The sequence below is a fragment of the Mustela nivalis genome (assembly GCF_964662115.1).
Source record: "Mustela nivalis genome assembly, chromosome: 8".
NCBI lineage: Eukaryota > Metazoa > Chordata > Mammalia > Carnivora > Mustelidae > Mustela > Mustela nivalis.
In genome coordinates this window covers 111,174,614-111,193,478 of record NC_139027.1, presented here as the reverse complement: position 1 = coordinate 111,193,478, position 18,865 = coordinate 111,174,614, and the positions used below count along the sequence as shown (strand labels likewise).

Below are 18,865 nucleotides of genomic sequence, written 5' to 3'. Positions count from 1 at the left end.
CACTTTCTTACTTCCAAAGAGAAATGCACACATAAAAAGGCATATTTAAAACGGGGCTTATTTAGATGCTACTAGTTATTTCTTATAAAGTAGACATGAGACCTCCTCCAGACTTCGAATGGTAAAGAGCTTTATATCCCTGTGTTTCTGAAGGAATAATTACATTATTGATCTTTGCACATTATGGAATATAGTTAACTCATTTATCTAGAGTCATGGGAAGGAAAGGAGATGTAAATAAAACAGGGAGGTCAATCTGAAAATCAAATCCTATTTTATCTTGAAATATTTTTAAAGCCTTTAGCAAACACAAATTCGCATCTGTATTTAGACACTCACAGATAAATTACCCATATACTTCGGATTCCCTCAGTTATTTGTAGTGAACTTAAAGGAAAATTTCTCTCCTTTAAACCCCTACGACCCTTGATAATTGTAATAAGGAGAAGATCTAGAGCTCCTACTTGTTCACTGCTACTTTTCATGTCGCACTTAAGGTACATTAATCAGGCCAGTCGCCACAGAATGTAGGAGTTCTTTCTGTCCACGTGGCGCCCTACAGTTTGGAAACGTTATTTGGTTTACCACTCTAATGCTTTAAGGTGAACATGACTATCTCCCATATTATGTGGAAGCCGGTCTGAAGCAGCAAAAACCAAGTTGCCTGTTAAATGTAAGAACCAGACACACAAAAGTTCTAGAAATGACTTGTCTTCTAGCGCTCTTTGAATTATGCTCCCCATGGAAGAGTAGATTAAAGAAAATTAAAAAGTTAAAATGCATGTGTTTAGAAAATAGTCAGCCAGGTTGCCTGGGTGTTTCAGTGGGTTAAGCAGCTGCCTTCAGCTCAGGTCATGATCTCAAATAAATAAATAAAATTAGAAAAAAAAAAAAGAAAAAGAAAAGAAAAATAAATCAGTAGCTTGAAAATTAAAGACGGTATGGGTGTACCTACTGAATAATCTCGTACAAGCATCAGAACATTTTACTATATATATTTACATATATATTTATTTACATTATGACTTATCAAAGAAGACATATATTTGTATTTAACATTTATACTTGTATGGCTTGCGTATAATTGGCTGACTATATTCTTTTTTTTTTTAAGATTATATTTATTTATTTGACAGAAGGAGATCACAAGTAGAAAGAGAGGCAGGCAGAGAGAGAGAGAGAGAAACAGGCTCCCTGCTGAACAGAGAGCCCGATGCAGGACTCAATCCCTGGACCCGAATATCATGACCTGAGCCGAAGGCAGTGGCTCAACCTACTGAGCCACCCAGGCACCCCAACTGATTTATTTTTCAAGTAGTCGCATCTAGTTATACACTGCCCTGAGCACTTAACATATAATTAATCATTTAATCCCAGAACAAACTTTTATTTTAAGAGGGCACTACTAGGGTGCCTGGGTGGCTCATTTGGTTAAGCGACTCCCTTTGGCTCAGGTCATGGTCCTGGAGGCCCAGGATCGAGTCCCACATCTGGCTCCCTGCTCAGCGGGGAGTCTGCTTCTTCCTCTGACCCTTACCCCTCTCATGCTCTCTCTCTCATTCTCATTCTCTGTCTCTCAAATAAATATAAATAAACCTCTTTTTTTTTTTTTTTTTTTTTGGTGCTTGATTTAAACTTATGTTCTGAGATTCCAGAATCCCATTTGGTACCACTTAAGGGGCACCATATATCGAAATACCATGTGACATCACCATAAAATCGGGGGGGAAAACAATCTTACTTATCAAAGATGCACAGAGAGAGAACTTAATAAATGTATCTGCAGTCTTTTAATAAATAAGCCTCTTTATTCTTCCAAAACTTGGACACAGCGATATGGAGCCTTATTTAGATGTACAAACCCTTTCCCGAAATTTGAAGGAAAATAGAACGTGTTTCACCATCTCAGTGAGGGGATTAAAAGGGAAGGGACAGATGATGTCCAGTAGCCTGCTTTGCATGCACCATGACCCCTCAGGGCACATGGATCTTTAGGCACTGGAGTGCAGTGACTGTGCATATAAATTTTGCTGATCGTTAAGTGGAGGCATGTGTCAGAGAAGACGGATAGTTTGAAACATGAGTGACAAATTCTCTATACTTTAGAATTTTTAAGTTTGACAAATTCTAACTAGATTTGGAGGCAGAAGCTAACAATTCCCACTGAATTTTTATTCAAAAGAAAGAAAGAAAGACAACTGCTATGTGTTTCATGCACTTTAACTTTCAGGAAGGATGATTATACAAACGATGAATGAACTTGGCCGTTCAGCTTCCATTTTTTCCCAGGAAGACAAGTGATGTCATTAGACCCTATTGCTTTCCTATTTTCATTTCATATTTGGGTTATTTTGTATTTTTATGAACTGTCTAAAATATCTCTACAGGAGATGGCTTGACTGGATGGGGATTTACTGAGGTTTATTCTGCCACATGAGCTATTTGCACTATTTTTATATAAACTCCATCCAGTTGACTACACTTTTTATCACGAGATGATATGCAGAAAGCTGAGATTTTAGAATCGGATGTACTTGGAATCAAATCTCCGTTCCCCCCATTTTAGAAAACTGGACAAATTACCCCCCTAAACTTCAGAGTTCTTGTCTGCAAATTGGGGGGTAAATAGCTATCTCTCAGTGTTAATTTGTGGATTAAATGAAGGGGAAAACACAGAACAGCGAGAGTGGGTGCTTAACACATGACTAAGTTACTAATTAGAAGAAACTATTGCCATTATATTTATTATTTTTATTGAGAACTGAGCAGTTGGGAATTTGTCTATTTGCCTGGATGAAATTCCTTCAAAAGCAGATCCCAAAGAATAGATGAAGATTAATCAAAATCAGGATGAAATTTTCTTTCTTTTTTTTTTTTTAAAGATTGTATTTATTTATTTGGCAGACAGAACACAAGTAGGCAGAGAGGCAGGCCCGGGGTGGGGGGGAAGCAGGCTCCCCGCTGAGCAGAGATCCAGATATGGTGCTTAATCCCAGGACCCTGAGATCATGACCTGAGAGGAAGGCAGAGGCTTAACCCAGTGAGTCACCCAGGTGCTCCAGGATGAAATTTTCTTATTTCATCCAATCACTACTTCAATAGTGTAACACATCGTCAGGGCACTGAGGTGGTTTCCGCCCCCAGAGGTTTCCCACGCCCCCAGCAGTATTCCCATTTAGTCCTGAGAAAGCTTTCTGGCCATAATACAAGGGAGTTAGCACCCCAGGAGACACTCTTCATCAATGATAGATGGGATTTAACAGATCAATATTCTAGTTTCCAGGCTCCTTGGAGAACATTCTCAGGTGTGTTCTTCACTGTCTCTTGGAGTTGCCCTGGATGGATTGAGCCTCAGGTGCTCAAAGTGGTAAACCTCCCATTAACACACTGTTTATTGGCTTTCTCTCCTCCTATCTCACTTTCCTACTCCCTCATTGCCCTTCCTGTTACCACCTCCAGATTAATTTACCTGGTCCAGATTGTTCACTCAAGTCGGCTTCTGGAACATCGAGACAAACATCTTATTAGCCAAGCAGGTGTATTGCAACCCGGCTCAGTAATACAACTTCTTGAAACAGACAGACAGTGTTTGTCCCACTCTGGCAAATGTCCCTTGAACATCTCCACATTCTGGGACTAACTCACTTTTTCCCAGGCGCCCGGGCACTTTAGTTTAATTCCCTTTTTCTGCTACTTCTGAGTGCCAGCCCCCTGACTGCCTCCAACATCCTCTTTCTCTTTCTTTTCTTTCTAGCTTCTGAAAATACATGAAACTACACTCGGAGCTTTTTTTATGGAGAGGAGAAAAACATCAAACCCTTGAATTTTTAATCACTAGAATGCTATTTGGACATTCTCCTTGAATTTTATCTTGTCTCTGTGGCCATCCCCAAGGATAACCAAACTTTCAGCCACATGGTTATGTCCATATTCAAGGGACTATTTGGGGGGATGGTTACCTTTATTTTTTTTCCAAACTTTCTCTCTCTCTCTCTCTCTCTCTTTTTAGTTTTAGACTTGAAAAGCACATTAATTTTACCTCAATCAATTCATGGCTGGCATCTTCGAACTACTTTATTTTGGGTGGCGATCCATAGGCAGGCCAATTCTATTTTCTTTTTTCCAACAGTCGATTTATTTGTACACTGCGCCTCCCCATGAGTGGAGTGGAGGCTCTCTTTACACATTCATCACCTCGCTCTCCAAAACAAACATAAGTGATCCTACGACAATACCACTGTGAAATCTGAAGGACAGTTCTCAATCTGTTCTTTGTTTTCTTTCTAGTATTTGCCCATGGTCACTTTCTTTGTCATAGTCAGTGTGTTTTCCCCTTGCTCCCTCCATCTAAAGGAAAAGCTGAAAAATATTCAAGCCTCCCTCATCTTGTACTTACAAGAGAAAATGCCTAAGTAACATCCTCCAAGTCTTCTTTTCTGCATAAGAGAATGTTCACGGCACCATATTTCAGAGTTGTGGTCCATGCAAGAGGATAGTGTTTTATCTAACAAGGCTTGCTGGCTGTGTCAGCTGCCTAAGCTACTAGTACATCCTGAAGAGAATGGCACTCCTCATCACATTCATTAAAAAACTTTTGTTTTATTTTTTTAAGTTTTTATTTAAATTTCACTTAGTTAACATGCAGTGTAATATTAGTTTCAGGTGTGTAATATAGTGATTCAGCACATCCCCCAAGGCTCGTCATGCCAAGTGCTGTCCTTAATCACCTGTTCAACCCATTTGGCCCTCACCTCCCCTCTGGTAACCATCATTTTGTTCTCCAGAATCACTTCTTGGTTTGCCTCTCTCCTTTTTCCCTCCTTTGAACATTTGTTTTGTTTCTTAAACCCTACGTATGGTGGGAAATTATATGGCATTTGTCATTTTCTAACTGACTTATTTCATTTAGCATTATACTCTCTAGCTCTGTTCATGCCATTGTGAATGTCAAGATTTCATTCTTTTTATGGTCAAGTAATATTCCATTAGGTATGTTTATACCACATCTTCTTTATCCATTCATCAATTGATAGTCGTTTGGGGTGTTTCCATAATTTGACGATTGTAAACAATCCTGCTGTAAACATTAGGGTGCATGTATCCCTTTGAATTAGTATTTTTTTTTAATTTCTTAGGGAAATACCTAGTAGTGTGATTGCTACATCATAGAGTAGTTTTACTTTTAACTTTTTGAGGAACTTCCATACTGTTTTCCAAAGTACCTGTACTAGTTTGCATTCCCACCAGCAATGTAAAGGTGTTCCCTTTTCTCCTCATCTTTGCCAACACCAGTTGTTTCTTATGTTGTTAATTTTAGTCATTCTGACAGGTATGAGGTGATATACCTCTAAAACTAAAATAGTATGAGGTGATATATACCTCTAAAAACTAAAATATATAGTTTTAGAGGTATATAGATATACCTCTAAAAACTAAAATTTTTTAGTTTTGATTTGTATTTCTGTGATAATGAGTGATATTGAGCATCTCTTCACGTGTCCATTGGCTATCTGTGTGTCTTCTTTGGAAAAATATCTATTCATATCTTCTGTCCATTTCATTTGTGGAATGTTGAGTTTTGTAAGTTCTTTTTCTATTTTAGATACTAACCCTTTATCAGACATGTCATTTTCAAATATCTAGGAGAGAAAAACTTTGAAAATGAAAAGTGCAAAAATAAGTATTGATTCCAGGGGAATTTGTTAATCTATCTTTTTTCCTTATTTTTTGAGAAGCAAATATTAAATTCAAGAGCTTCGTGGGGAAACATCCTGGATATAAGTTAATATCTTTCCTTTACAACAAAATATGAATAAAGCATAAAAAGAGTTTGGTCTGTCTTCAAAGAAAAGGTAGCTTTATATCTAAAAAGTTTAGCCATACAAGTTATGTGTCACGTTATTTCTCACTGTTTTACTGAGTGTTAATGGAAAGACTTTCATATACCTGATCTATTATATGAAAGATAAAGTTACATCCATATAACTATAATTCAGGTTGAAAATATTGCATTAAATGCTGAGAATAAAATTAACCTAATATACAAATTGTTCCATAAACCTAAAATCCACTAAAGGTATATTTCATGAGGATGAGTAAGGTTTCTTTTCTTTCCTTTTTTTTTTTTATTTTAATTTTATGCATTCATTTGACAGAGAGAGAGAGAGATCACAAGTAGGCAGAGAGGAAGGCAAAGAGAGAGAGAGAGGGAAGCAGGATCCCCGCTGATCAGGGAGCCCAATGTGGGGCTCGATCCCAAGACCTTGGGATCATGACCTGAGCTGAAGGCAGAGGCTTAACCCACTGAGCCACCCAGGTGCCCTGGTTTATTTTCTACACCAAAATTTTTCTGGTGTAAAAAATGAAATGTAAAATTTTTTTATTTTAATTATTTTATATTTAATTATTATTTTAAAATGTAAACATTTTTCTGGTGTAAAAAATGAAATGAAATTTAATTTCTTCAGTGAGTTATTACCTAGAAATGAGCATTAGTAACTTAAGCAACTTTATTTGCAACAGACATGAAGTAATTTAATCATGAATCCTGATGATTGAACGAAAGTGAGTTTATTCAGTATGTCTCCATTTTGTAACTCTTAGGGGAATGGAAGTGTTCTAGAACTTAACTTGCACAGTGCAGTTAAATTATAGCTGCCAAAATTCATGGCTGGTCTGGTTAATTCTCACCGTGGAGACATATCTAGGATATTCTCTGGAGAAAGTAGGCCTTGAGTGACAGTTTAGTGAAAATACGAAATTCCGAGTTCATCTCTCCTCTTATTTTTTTTCTGAGCTATATTCTTTACTGCTCTTCAACAGAGAAATTGAATATTTTTACAGAATTGTAGAGATAGCTTGTTTTCTTCATAAAAATTTCAAGGGGGGAGGCTGGGACTCAGTCGTGAAGTGTCTGCCTTTGTCTCAGGTTATGATCCCAGGGTCCTGAGATCAAGCCCAGCTTCAGGATCCCTGCTTCTCCCTCTCCCTCTGCCTGCTGTTTCCCCTAGTTGTGCTCTCTCTCTCTCTCTTTTTCTGTCAAATTAATAAATAAAACCTTTTTAAAATTTTCAAGGAATATATATCAACAGCAGCAACCAAGAAATGGGTTTGAGTCCGGCAGTAACCCAAGTAGGTAAACACATCTCTGAAAACTGGTCAGGAGCTTCAATCAATAAGAAAATCTCAGACAGGGCACCTGGGTGGCTCAGTCAGTTGAGGATCTGACTCTGGTCATGATCCCAGGGCCTGAGATTGAGCCCAGCTTCGGATTCTCCCCTGCTCATGCGCGTGTGTGCGCGCACGCGTGCTCTCTCTCTCTCTCTCTCTTTCTCTCTCTCTCTGTGCCCCTCCCTCTCTCTGGAATAAAGGAAGGAAGAAAGAAAGAAATAGAGAAGGATAAAAAGAAAGAAAGTCTAGACATAAAGTCCTCTGTAGAATAGATTTTTAGGAGGGGGTGATTTTCATGCAAATTGTCTGTAGGCTTTTGTTATTGTTACGATTTTAATTTTCTTCTTTCTTTTTGAAATGCAGCCACTCATATCTCCAGACCTGAGACTGATGTACCCCAGAAACAACGATTTTTTTCGGATGTTTCCATTAAATTCCTTCTATCTATAAGGTCCTCCAAACACTTTTGTGCCTCTGTTTTTTATCCTTCCAGATAATTCCCTCTTTACCTATTCTCTGAGGGTCTCCTCTGCTAAAAACAGCTCAGGGCAACTTTTGATACTTGAAAGGACAAATATCTCTTTCACTATGCCCTTCATATATCAACATGTTCAATAATGAGACCAAGGTTTGAAGCCACCCTGTCACCTTGGGATATTGAGTTCAAAATGAGAAAACTCAAAGTATAGGTAAAAATTAAAGTAAAGTCGTTTCTTAAGGGAGAGAATGCTAACATAACCCAAGTTTGATGTTGATTAAAAAAAAAAATGAAATATAAAGAAAAGATGTCGTTGTAAAGACAAGTAAAATGATTAATGGTAAGAATAAAAATTTGTATAATCAATTATCAAAAAAGGACATTAGTAAGGAAATTATTTATTATATGCTTTGAACAATATCTCTATTTATTACCAGAATTACATAATTTTAAAATATTGTGGTTTCTATTGAAAAATTATTTCTAAAATATTATTGTGCCTGCTGCTCATGCTCAATATTCCTTTTTATTATTTATTGTACAGCCATCTCAGATATAGAGAGATTTACAGAATGGTTTCTCAGATACCTGTTCCTCAGATTCAATCATCAGCACCAACATTTTGCTAGTCTGCCTTATCCCCCCAATCCCTGACATTACCTCCAAATACTGCATTCCACAGTTCTAATTACATAAAAATCCACTGTTTTTACAATTATATATAAACAGCCATTAGTGGGAAAACGTTTACAGAGCTGTTGCAAAGATCTGATCATCTTAGAAATTTCTGTTGAGGGTGCCTGGGTGGCTCAGTGGGTTAAAGCCTCTGTCTTCAGCTCAGGTCATGATCTTAAGGTCTTGGGATCAAGTCCCGCATCGGGCTCTCTGCTCAGCGGGGAGTCTGCTTGCCCCCCGCTCTCTGCCTACCTCTCTGACTACTTGTGATCTTCGTCTGTCAAATAAATAAATAAAATCTTAAAAAAAAAAAAATCCTGTTGACCATACCTTGCCATATTGTCTTTTTCCAGAATTATTTTCTATAAATATCTATATCTATATATATATATTTGAAAGAGAGAGCATGAGGGAGAGGGCACAATCCCTGCTGAGTAGGGAGCCTGATGTGGGGCTAAATCCCAGGACCCTGGGATCATGGCCTTAGCTGAAGACAGAAGTTTAGATGACAGATGCTTAACTGACTAATATACCCAAGCAGGCCCAGAATTATTTTCTATTCTGGCACCTTCTCTAGGTTCTCTCTACTTGCCTTGCATTCCTATAGCTCAAGGACAACTCATGAGAACCCCCTGACCCCCACGCCTCGTCCATGCAGTTCTGAGACATGGCAGTCTTAACTCAATCACTATGTAATTAGTGTACAAAAGTGTTTTAAAAAGACATGAGGGGGCACCTGGGTGGCTCAGTGGGTTAAAGCCTCTGCCTTCGGCTCAGGTCATGATCCCAGGGTCCTAGGATCGAGCCCCACATCGGGCTCTGCTCAGCAAGAGGCCTGCTTCTCTTCCTCTCTTTCTCTGCCTGCCTCTCTGCCTGCTTGTGATCTCTGTCTATCAAATAAATAAATAAAATCTTTAAGAAAAAAAAAAAAGAACATGAGAATTAGTAAAGTAATACAGACTGATCAGAAAATGGTCTGGTTTTAGGGACTGTGAGCCAGGAACTTCAGATGAAGACCAAATACATACGAAGAATATATTTTGGTCATCTTGAATGACCAAAATTTATTTTTCTTACAAATCACAATATCACAGATAGACTCTGTGATTATTGGTACAAAACTTGTGATTTATAATCTTAAGTTTCAGATGGTTTCTGATAATTACCTTTCTCTTCCAAGTATACAAAAAAAATTTGAAATACTGATCATTTTCTTTTCTAACTTTTGCTTCAAATGTGTTCAAAAATTATGATTCAAATTAACAAAGCAAAAAAAAAGTGACAAATAAACAAACAAACAAAACCAGACTCTGAAATACAGAGAACAAGCTGGTGGTAGCCAGCAGGAAGGTGAGTAGGGGGATGAGTGAAATGAGTGAAGGGGATTAAGTACAATTATAACGATGAACACTAAGAAATGTACAGAACTATTTCATCATTATATTGTACACCTGAAACTAATATAATACTGTATGTTAATTATACTTGCATTTAAAAATAAATTAAAAATTTAAAAATCAGGATGCAGTTAACCACATTACAGAACAGCTAGAATCATTCTTTATTAGCCTTCATCAAAAGTCCATTCTTCCTGAACCTTTTCCTCTACTCTTTTATTAACACTAGAATGCTCAAGATTTCCCTTTTTTGTTATTGTTTACTTAATAAAATTTTTCCTCTATTCCTCTCCTTTTCTAGGTCATGCAAATTGATGTTCTTGTGATAGCATTTGGTCTTTCTAGACGGGCTGATGTACTTGATAAGTTCCCAACCTGTTAGCGTAGTTGAAGCTTCAGTTATAGTTGGCACACCTTTGAGATGGATTTTTCTCTCTTCATAACTTACCTGAAAATGTTCCTCTTTACATCATCTAACAGGGGAGAAAGTCTTATTAACTAAGAGAGGATTAATGGTACTGAGTGAAATAATTTAGCTGGAAAGGTTTTGTTTCTTTTCTTTCTTCTTCTTCTTCTTTTTTTTTTTAAGTCCACTTTTTCTTTGTAAGGATGCTATAAATAAAAACCTTAAAAAGGAGATCAAAATTAACCAGGTCCTGTTGGCCCAGCATTTAGCTAAATAAATAAGAATAGAAATTTATTCCTTGCTCATAAGCTGGCTGCAGATTTGCCAAGTGATTGATTTGATGTTAATTTTCTGCATGGACCTCTTATTTCCTATGAGAGGAAAATGAAATCAGCCAAGGTGAATGAGTCCTATTTTTGGTCTTACTTGTAATTCGGGAGGTTTGGAACCCTCCATTTTCCAGCAGGACTAGATATCCAAGGGATCCTCATTTACGGTATCCTGAAAAAGGGAACTTGCTTTGAAAAGACTGCAGAAGTTCTCTATGTCCAAATCCCAGTATGTTCTGAGGATGAAATTGAAATGAACATATTGATGACAGGTGCCGCCATTTTGCCCAGTCTAACTGCCTATTTCTTTACAATGGAAATCCGTGTTGGAGAAGGTTCAAGCTATGACTCCCAGCCATGTTTCTGCCTCAGCTCTGGATAGCATCGCCATGTTCTGTTTCTACAAGAATCACCTTCTTCGTCTTAATGTGTCATGAATTGAGGACAGAGATGAGACTGTGTATTTCAATATGTGACTTGTGGGATGATTGGAGGGAATAAAGGGAGAATTATGGCACATAAAAATAAGCTACTAAAAGATGTATGACAGAAAGACTAAGACTAATTGACTAAGGACCATAATTCTTATTTTTTTCCAGGTTTATTGAGGTATAATTACCATATAACATTGTGTAAGCTTAATATGTACAATGTGATGATTTGTTGCACACACATATTGCATTAGCCAACACCCCCCTCACATCATATAATACCGTTTCTTTTTTGTGGTGAGAACACTTAAGATCTACACTGTTAGCATCTTTCTAGTATCTAATACAATATTATTAACCCTAATTCCCATGCTGTACATTATGTCCTTACAACATATTCATCTTGTATCTGGAAGTGTGTAGTCTTTGAACAACATCTCTTCATTTTCCCCACACTCCCTGCCCCTGGTATCCACCACTCTACTCTCTTGTTTCTCTGAGTTCAGCTTTTTTTAGATTCTATCTGCAATATTTGTCTTTCTCTGTCTCATTCATTTCACATCATGCCATGAGTACCATAAATCTTGAGTAAGAAATTCTCTCTCCACAACCTTTCAGCAAGTTGCTTGACCTCTCTGGGCCATGATGGGGTTTGGGACTTCAATCATACTTTTTTTTAGTAAGAATAAAAGGCAATTTTGTTTTGAAGGCATTCTAAGTCTAATACTTTGAAACTATGCTATTGTATTGGAATCTCTAGTTATAGATTAACTTTTTTCAATGTTTATTATCCAGGACCCCAAGTTACGTGAACTTTTGGATGTGGGGAACATCGGGCGCCTGGAGCATCGTATGATAACCGTGGTGTATGGGCCTGACTTGGTTAACATCTCCCATTTGAATCTCGTGGCTTTCCAAGAAGAAGTAGCCAAGGTATGGTGGATAGAAACTTCTGGCCTTTGTCATCTCACTCTGAAACCTTGTGATATTGTATTGATCTCTGCAAGAGATTGAGTTGTTTTCATATTTAACATGTGTTAAAATTACATCTAAAATAATCCAGCTGCCAAGTAGAAGTGTAATTCAAACCTTCCAAATGATGGCCCCTACTAAGAGTTATGGGGATTTTTCATTAGGCATCAGGCATTTGATACAATTTCTTTGCAGAAGAAAATATAGGTGACACCACTTTTTACTTCACTTAAACACCTTGTCCCTACACTGTCTCTCTTAACCTCATCCCAAACATTTCTGACTCCATCTCCTCTTCAACCCTCTCCTTGAGAGCAGATATTCTTAGCACCTTATTAACTTCCTTTAACCTACATACCCCCTAGCCTACCACCATGCACATGGTAGCTGCTCAAAGAATATGAGAAGAAATGAAACAATTTTGAAACAACAATTTCAAATAATGACAATAAATAACACTTATTCAGTTATGAACTAGAATAATAAATTAGATGGAGCATCTCCATTAAGCACTTGCTAATTTACTATCATAGCAGGCCTTTCAGATACATGCAGAAATAACTAGAATAGAGCAAGATCTATCAAACCAGAAGCCATCAACTCCACTTTGAGACTTTCTCTGAAATAGTCCAAGTGCCATGAAAATCAGAGCACTGAAATGAACATATCAAAAGAAGGGGTCTCTTTTTTCACGTTTACAGTTCACAGGATAGAAATGATGATCCTTACCCTTCATACCTTCCCTTCCAAAGTTAAGAATATGAATCAAAGAATACTTTTAAGTCATATGTCATATCTGTGCCCTTATAAAACTTCTCCTGTCAAGGATCACAGCTATAGGGCCAAGCCAATCATCATTATGATCTATAAATTTTTAACCCTCAGTGGTCTGACAGTTCTCTGAGCTACACTAGAAATAATGACCTGACCTCTAATTTTTTAGTGATTATGGCAGAGGCTTATTTCCAACGTTTACATGATATCAGTCTTACTTCTTACAAACGAATGAATGAAACGCCAACCAGTTTTAACAGTGTGAGGTCTTTAGAAACTACTTTCCAAGCCTGTGTTACAGACTTACTCTATTTTCCCTTTTTGAGAACCAAGTCATCCATTTGCTTCTAGAGGATATCTCAGATGTTTCGAGAGACTTCAGTTTTATGAAACATTCAGTGTGGCAGCGTTATACTTACCTAGCAAGAGTTCTCATTCCAAAATATTATTGGTAATCTGTGAGTTTACATACTTCATTTCTCAGTATATGGATGGATGGATGGATGGATGGATGGATGGATGGATGAACATGGATAAATAAATAGTAATGATTTGTAAAATATCTTTTATAAAATATCTTTCCCCAAATGTAGCCATATTCAGTTTTAAAAATCACCAATTCAGGAGATTCTTTAACTCTCAAAAACATTCAGTAAATGACAGTGACTTGAATTCAGGGAGGCTTTTTCTAAGAGTGAATATAGATTTTATATTATAAGCCAATCTACATATCTTATACTGCATTAAACTTTGTGCAATTATGTTTAAAACATATTCAATTTCCTCCTCTCCGTGCACTCCTACCCACTAATTTTCTTTAAGGATATTGATGCCTGAGCCATGTAATATTCCCTGTCAGGACTGCATCTGTAGACATCGTCCCAGGAGCAACTTGATGTTTCTGGTATAATTAATGAAGCTACAGAATATGTTTTGCCTTTCCTGCCTTCCCAGTAGGGTATTTTTTTCCCCAACTGAAACTGCTCAGCCAGAAGGTTAAGATTTGCAAACACCATTTTACTCTGAAAACTTACTTTTCTTCCTTTTAATTGTCAGTATTGTCTTATAACATCACACCTTTTATTTAATCTCTGGGGCCAATGTACATGATGCTTTGTGTAGTGCCAACACCAAAGGAGACAGCCTCTCTCATTATGTAGAATGCCTGACAGAAACCTGAGCTGCTTTGAAACTCGCATGTCTCCAGAAGAAATTATTTACAAAGGGATTCTGGCTCATTTATTCATTCAACACATATTTGTTAGTTGCCTTCTCTATGCCAACCACAGTTCCAGTGTTAGCGATTCAGCATTCTAGAATGCTGAGAGCCAGCATCCTGGGAGAAATAAACAGATAAATCACCACTATGAAGGAAATATATTGTAGGTCAGATGGAGATCTGTGTGGAAGAATAAAGCAGGAGGAGAGGGCACAAGGCATGGGAGAAGGGGGTTATTTCTTTATGGGGTATACAGAGAAGGTGAAAAATCTGAAGGTAGTTGTTCCATTATAGCAATATCATAGATTTCTGAGAAATCCGTTGGATCAATTTAAAAAATCAATCAGAACTAGAACTTGAATTTTCCTAAATATATTATGCCAGATTTGCATGCTTCTTTCTTACATAAATCACTTGAATTTGAACTTTTTATTTATTCTTTAAGACAAGTGACTTTTTAAAAGTTTGATAGAGGAGAACACTGTCTTTCAATTTTTCTTTCTGTAGTTGGACTAAAAATATGGTATCTCTTGCAATTATACAATAATCATACTTTTTGTTATGGAACTTGGCTTTCCAACCACTCTATACCTAAAGAATTTTCTTTCTTTGCTTCCTAAAGGGGCACTCCCTTTAATGTGCCAAGAAAACAGCTGATTTCACCTTTGCCTTCTGAGTCACATACTTCTCCAGGCATCCTCTGCTCCCCTAGGGACCCATGGACACATGCACTATCCCCCGGAACTCCTGAACTTCAGTCCATCTCCATGGGATGCCCTGATTTCTCCTGGGAGCTCTGGGGAGGAGGTGAATAACACCATCCTTCCTTTCACTTTTCTACCATTAACTTCCAATAATTCTCTACTCATGGCTACATGACTTGTGGCAAAGATATCAACGATGGAAACTAGCCAAGGCAGCAGAAGTTGATTCCCTGTGTTGTGATATGGGCTTCTGAAGGACTTTGGCTCTTATTATGAGGAAGATGGAAGCCACTGAGGGTTTTAACCCTTTAGTCAATAATGGACTGCCTGGGGAGAGGCAATATTATGGAAGCTGGGAGGCCAGTGAAACTACCAAAATATTTGAAGTGAGTTGTTAGTAACTTGGACCAAGGTGGGGCTGCATAGGAAATGAGAAGGAGTCTCTGTATGTGTGTGTGTGTGTGTATTATATGGAGAGAGAGAGAGAGAGAGAGGGAGGGAGGAAGAATCAAGAGCAGAGGTTTATGAATCATATGTTGCATGCAAGAAAAAAAGAAGAATCAAGGATGAAGTTAGAGTTTTGGCCCAAGAGACAAGCAGGATGGAAATATCACTTACATCATAGGGGAAATTTTAAGTAGAGCACATTTGTGGGTATACAGTTAAGGGTTCAGTTTTGATTATGTTCAGATTGAGATCATTATTAGACACCCAACTGGATATGTTGAGTTGGATATACGAGCCTGGAGATGAGTGCCAAATATAATACATTAATTTGGAAGTCATCAGGTCATAGATAATATTTAATGAGGCTGGATGAGATCAGCCAGGAAGTGACTGCAGATAGAGAAGATGTCCAAGACCTGAGTCATCGATACGCCAACATAAAGAGATTGAGATAAGAAAGAATCAGAAAAGGAGGCCAGTGAGGAGGAGGCATTGAGGAAGTGTGTGTCATTGGAAGGCGGGTGAAGGGAACATTTTAGGGAGAATAAAGTGATCAACTGTAGGGTCAAATGCTGCTCAAGATGAAGACCAAGAATGGACCCTTATTTTGAGTGACATAGAGGTCGCTAGTGACTTTGATCAGAGTAGCTTCAGTGGAGTGGTGGCATCAAAGCCTATTGGAATGGGCTCTGGGGAATGTTGACAAGGGAGAAAAAAAGAAGCCAAAAAAAAAATGCTTTTTTTTTTTTTTTTGGAAGTTTTGATAAGAAAGAGAAATGGGAAGCAATGTCCAGAAATGGTTTTTAAGATGTGAGAAGCAACAGTATACATGTATGCTAATAGGAATGGTCCCATAGAGGGAAACAATGTGTTACTGCAGGAAAGAAGAGTTGCTAGAGCAAGTCTTTGAGTAGGAGAAGCAGTAGGATCTAGTGCAGAGCTCAGTAAACTACAGCCTGGGGGCCACTTCTGGTCTACCACCTGTTTTTATACTTTTATGGGAACACATTGTGTCTATGGCTGCTTTCTCTAGACAGAGATGAATAGTTATTCACTGTCAGGTCCTTTATTTAAAAAGTGTGTTGACCCAGTCCTAGTTCAGAGATAGAAGGGCTAATCTCAGACAAAAGCAAGAACAGTCCATCAACAAGAGAAGAAAGAGTGGAACATATTGATAGAGATGCTAATAAGGGGTACATGTGGTACATGCGGTGGAGAAAGCTGAAGAAATTTTCTGTTCGCCTTTACTTTCTCCATGACAAAGGACACAGAAGTCAGCAGCTGAGCGTAAAGGTGATGCGAACCTTCAAGCCTTTCTCTGCACTACTTGGTGCATTTCTTTGAAGATCTGGCTATAAGATTAACAGGGACTGTGAAAGAAAGATCATTCACATCAACCTCCAAAATAATGTTTTGAGCATATCAGCCAATTTATGAGATCAATGCAAATTCTTCCATTGGTCAAGAAGCTTGAAGAAAAAAACAATTGTCTTCTACCAGCCCAACACTAGAGCGTCTTTTGAATATTCTGCTTTTCTTTGAGGTGCAGCGCTACTCAGAAAGAGACTCCTTATAGTGCACACTGTAGTCACGCAGTCTGAACAGCATTGCAGTCACGCCATAAAGCAGATTGCTCTGAGACGGGGCTGAGGTTCACGGGATTGCCATGTGTTGGGGTTCACTTTTAGATCTCAGGGGTTCAGTGTGCAACTATTGGGAGATCAGTCTTCATTGAAAGAATCTCAGCAAGGAAGGAAATCTGTCTCGAATTAGCAAAGAGGATTCCCAGGAGGCAAACGCAGCATATCTTCCCTCTAGATTCTTCTTTTCCATGGCTGGGTCCCTGGAAGCTCATGCCCTCCCTCAAACTCCCCAACTCCTATCTCCAATCTTTGTTCAAGGCTGTATCTTAGCGGCATACCCCATCACCCTAAGAAAAAGGATTTGCGACTCAGGCTCTAATATTCAGTCCTAAGGAGTTTGATACTCTGATAGGCCCCGTAGGTGGGCGTATTGTTGAACCACTGCCTACTTTGGCAGATTTCAACCCAGGTGTTGCTTCAGCATGTTAAGGTGCACTGAACTGAAACAGCAAAGATCCAGTGGGTTAAGAATGAGATGCGCGTTGTCAGAGTTGTGCAGGGGAGATTTTGCCTTCATTTCTCGGCACAAGGTTTGCCAGATGCCATTGCTTTCCATCCTTAATTCTTTACACACTAAATTCTCTGAAGCATTTATAAATAGGAAAGCATGAAATTTAACAGGAATTTGGTGAGATTTTTTTTTAATTTTTTATTGAAAAGCACCAATTTTGACTATACAATTTGTTAGATATTTGAGAAGACAACCCACCCATGTAAATGAAACCCAGATCAAGAAACAGGGCATCACCAATACTCCAGAGTCTACCCTACTAACACACCCCTAATTTTTCTTTTATTAGAGAGAGAGAGAGAGAGAATGTTTGTGTGTGTGTGTGTGTGTGTGTGTGTGTGTGTGTGTGTGTGTGTATGAATGGGAGAGGGGAGAAAGAGAGGGAGAAGCAGACACCCTGCTGACCAGGGAGCCCTACATGGGACTGGATCCCAGGACCCTGAGATCATGACCTGAGCCAAAGGCAGACATTTCATGGATTGGGCCACCCAGGCGCCCCTAACACCCACCTATTTTGACCTCCACTTCTATAGATTCGTTTTACCTGTTTTTATAATTTCTGTAAATAGAATCAGGAAACATGTTTTCTTTCTGGCCCAACAACATTATTAGTAGTAGTATTCAACATTATATTTAGGAAACCCTTCTTTATTTTTACATGTGGTTACAGTTTATTTCATTCTCTTTGCTAAAGAGTATACCATAATTTATATATCTCTTTTATGGTTAATGAACAATCAGGCAATTTCCACTTCAAGACTATTATAGATAGTGTTGCTGTAAACATATGCCTTTCTGTGAGATAAGTGTTGCTGATCATAGATCTTCATATGTTCAACTTTGATAGATAATGGCGCTTTACCAAACTGTTTGAGCCAATTGGTATTTTAAACAGTAAATTCACACTTGCAAAAATAATGTTTAATAATGGATGTCTGTATGTTAATTTATTACATTTTGACATCATAAAATAATGAGCTTTCCAAAGATATGCTCTATAAAATGAACATCAGCCTTGAATGACTCTCATTTTAGATTTTTTCAGGGAACCTCTGCCATGTCTGTAGCTATGAATGTCATAGAAAACATAGTTCATTTTGAGGCTATGGCCTGGGATTCCTTGGAATTTTTCTGTGCTTGCTTGCTCACCATGCAAATACTTGAAGGCTCTCTGAATTTCCCAACTAGCTCTCACCTCTCTTTCCTTATCCCTTTTCCCCCTGCTTATGTTGCTCAAATTCTTGACAGGTCTCACTTATAGGCACCTTCTACCTACTTTTTTAGAAGTCTCCCTTTGCTCTTCAACTATATGCGACCATCTGTATAAAAATCATCTTAAAAAAATAAATAAAATGAAATTCTAAAAAAGAAAGAAAGAAGGAAAAAAACACTCAAACCTGATCATGCTTGAAATCTTCTTCATTGCTTATTACCTAAAAAATGAAGTTTTCTGTGTATTTCACTCATTCATTTAGTGAACAAAGATTCACTGAAGGCTTCGTATGTAGTGACCACCTCAGGGGACACTGGGGATTGGTTAGTGACCATACAAACATAGCCCTTGCTCTCAGGTGCTGACAACTCACCGCTTGGACCCCTCATACCAGTCTGCTCCCATAGCTCCTAACTACCTGTGATTCTTTCTGCCTTTACAATTTTAATTTTGGTACCTTCAGAATTGTATATTGTATTGTATATCACTTTTCCAT

The 18,865-nt window shown here is 38.0% G+C and overlaps 1 protein-coding gene across 4 annotated transcripts in view; it reads left to right on the top strand.

The window, feature by feature from the left end:
• PLCB1 (phospholipase C beta 1) overlaps positions 1–18,865 on the top strand; it is a 679,075-nt gene that overhangs the window by 425,889 nt on the left and 234,321 nt on the right. For all 4 annotated transcript variants that reach the window (XM_082744416.1, XM_082744417.1, XM_082744418.1 and 1 more), the window contains exon 4: positions 11,682–11,819. In XM_082744416.1, coding sequence (XP_082600542.1) covers positions 11,682–11,819 — 138 coding nt within the window. The remainder of the gene's footprint in view (positions 1–11,681; positions 11,820–18,865) is intronic.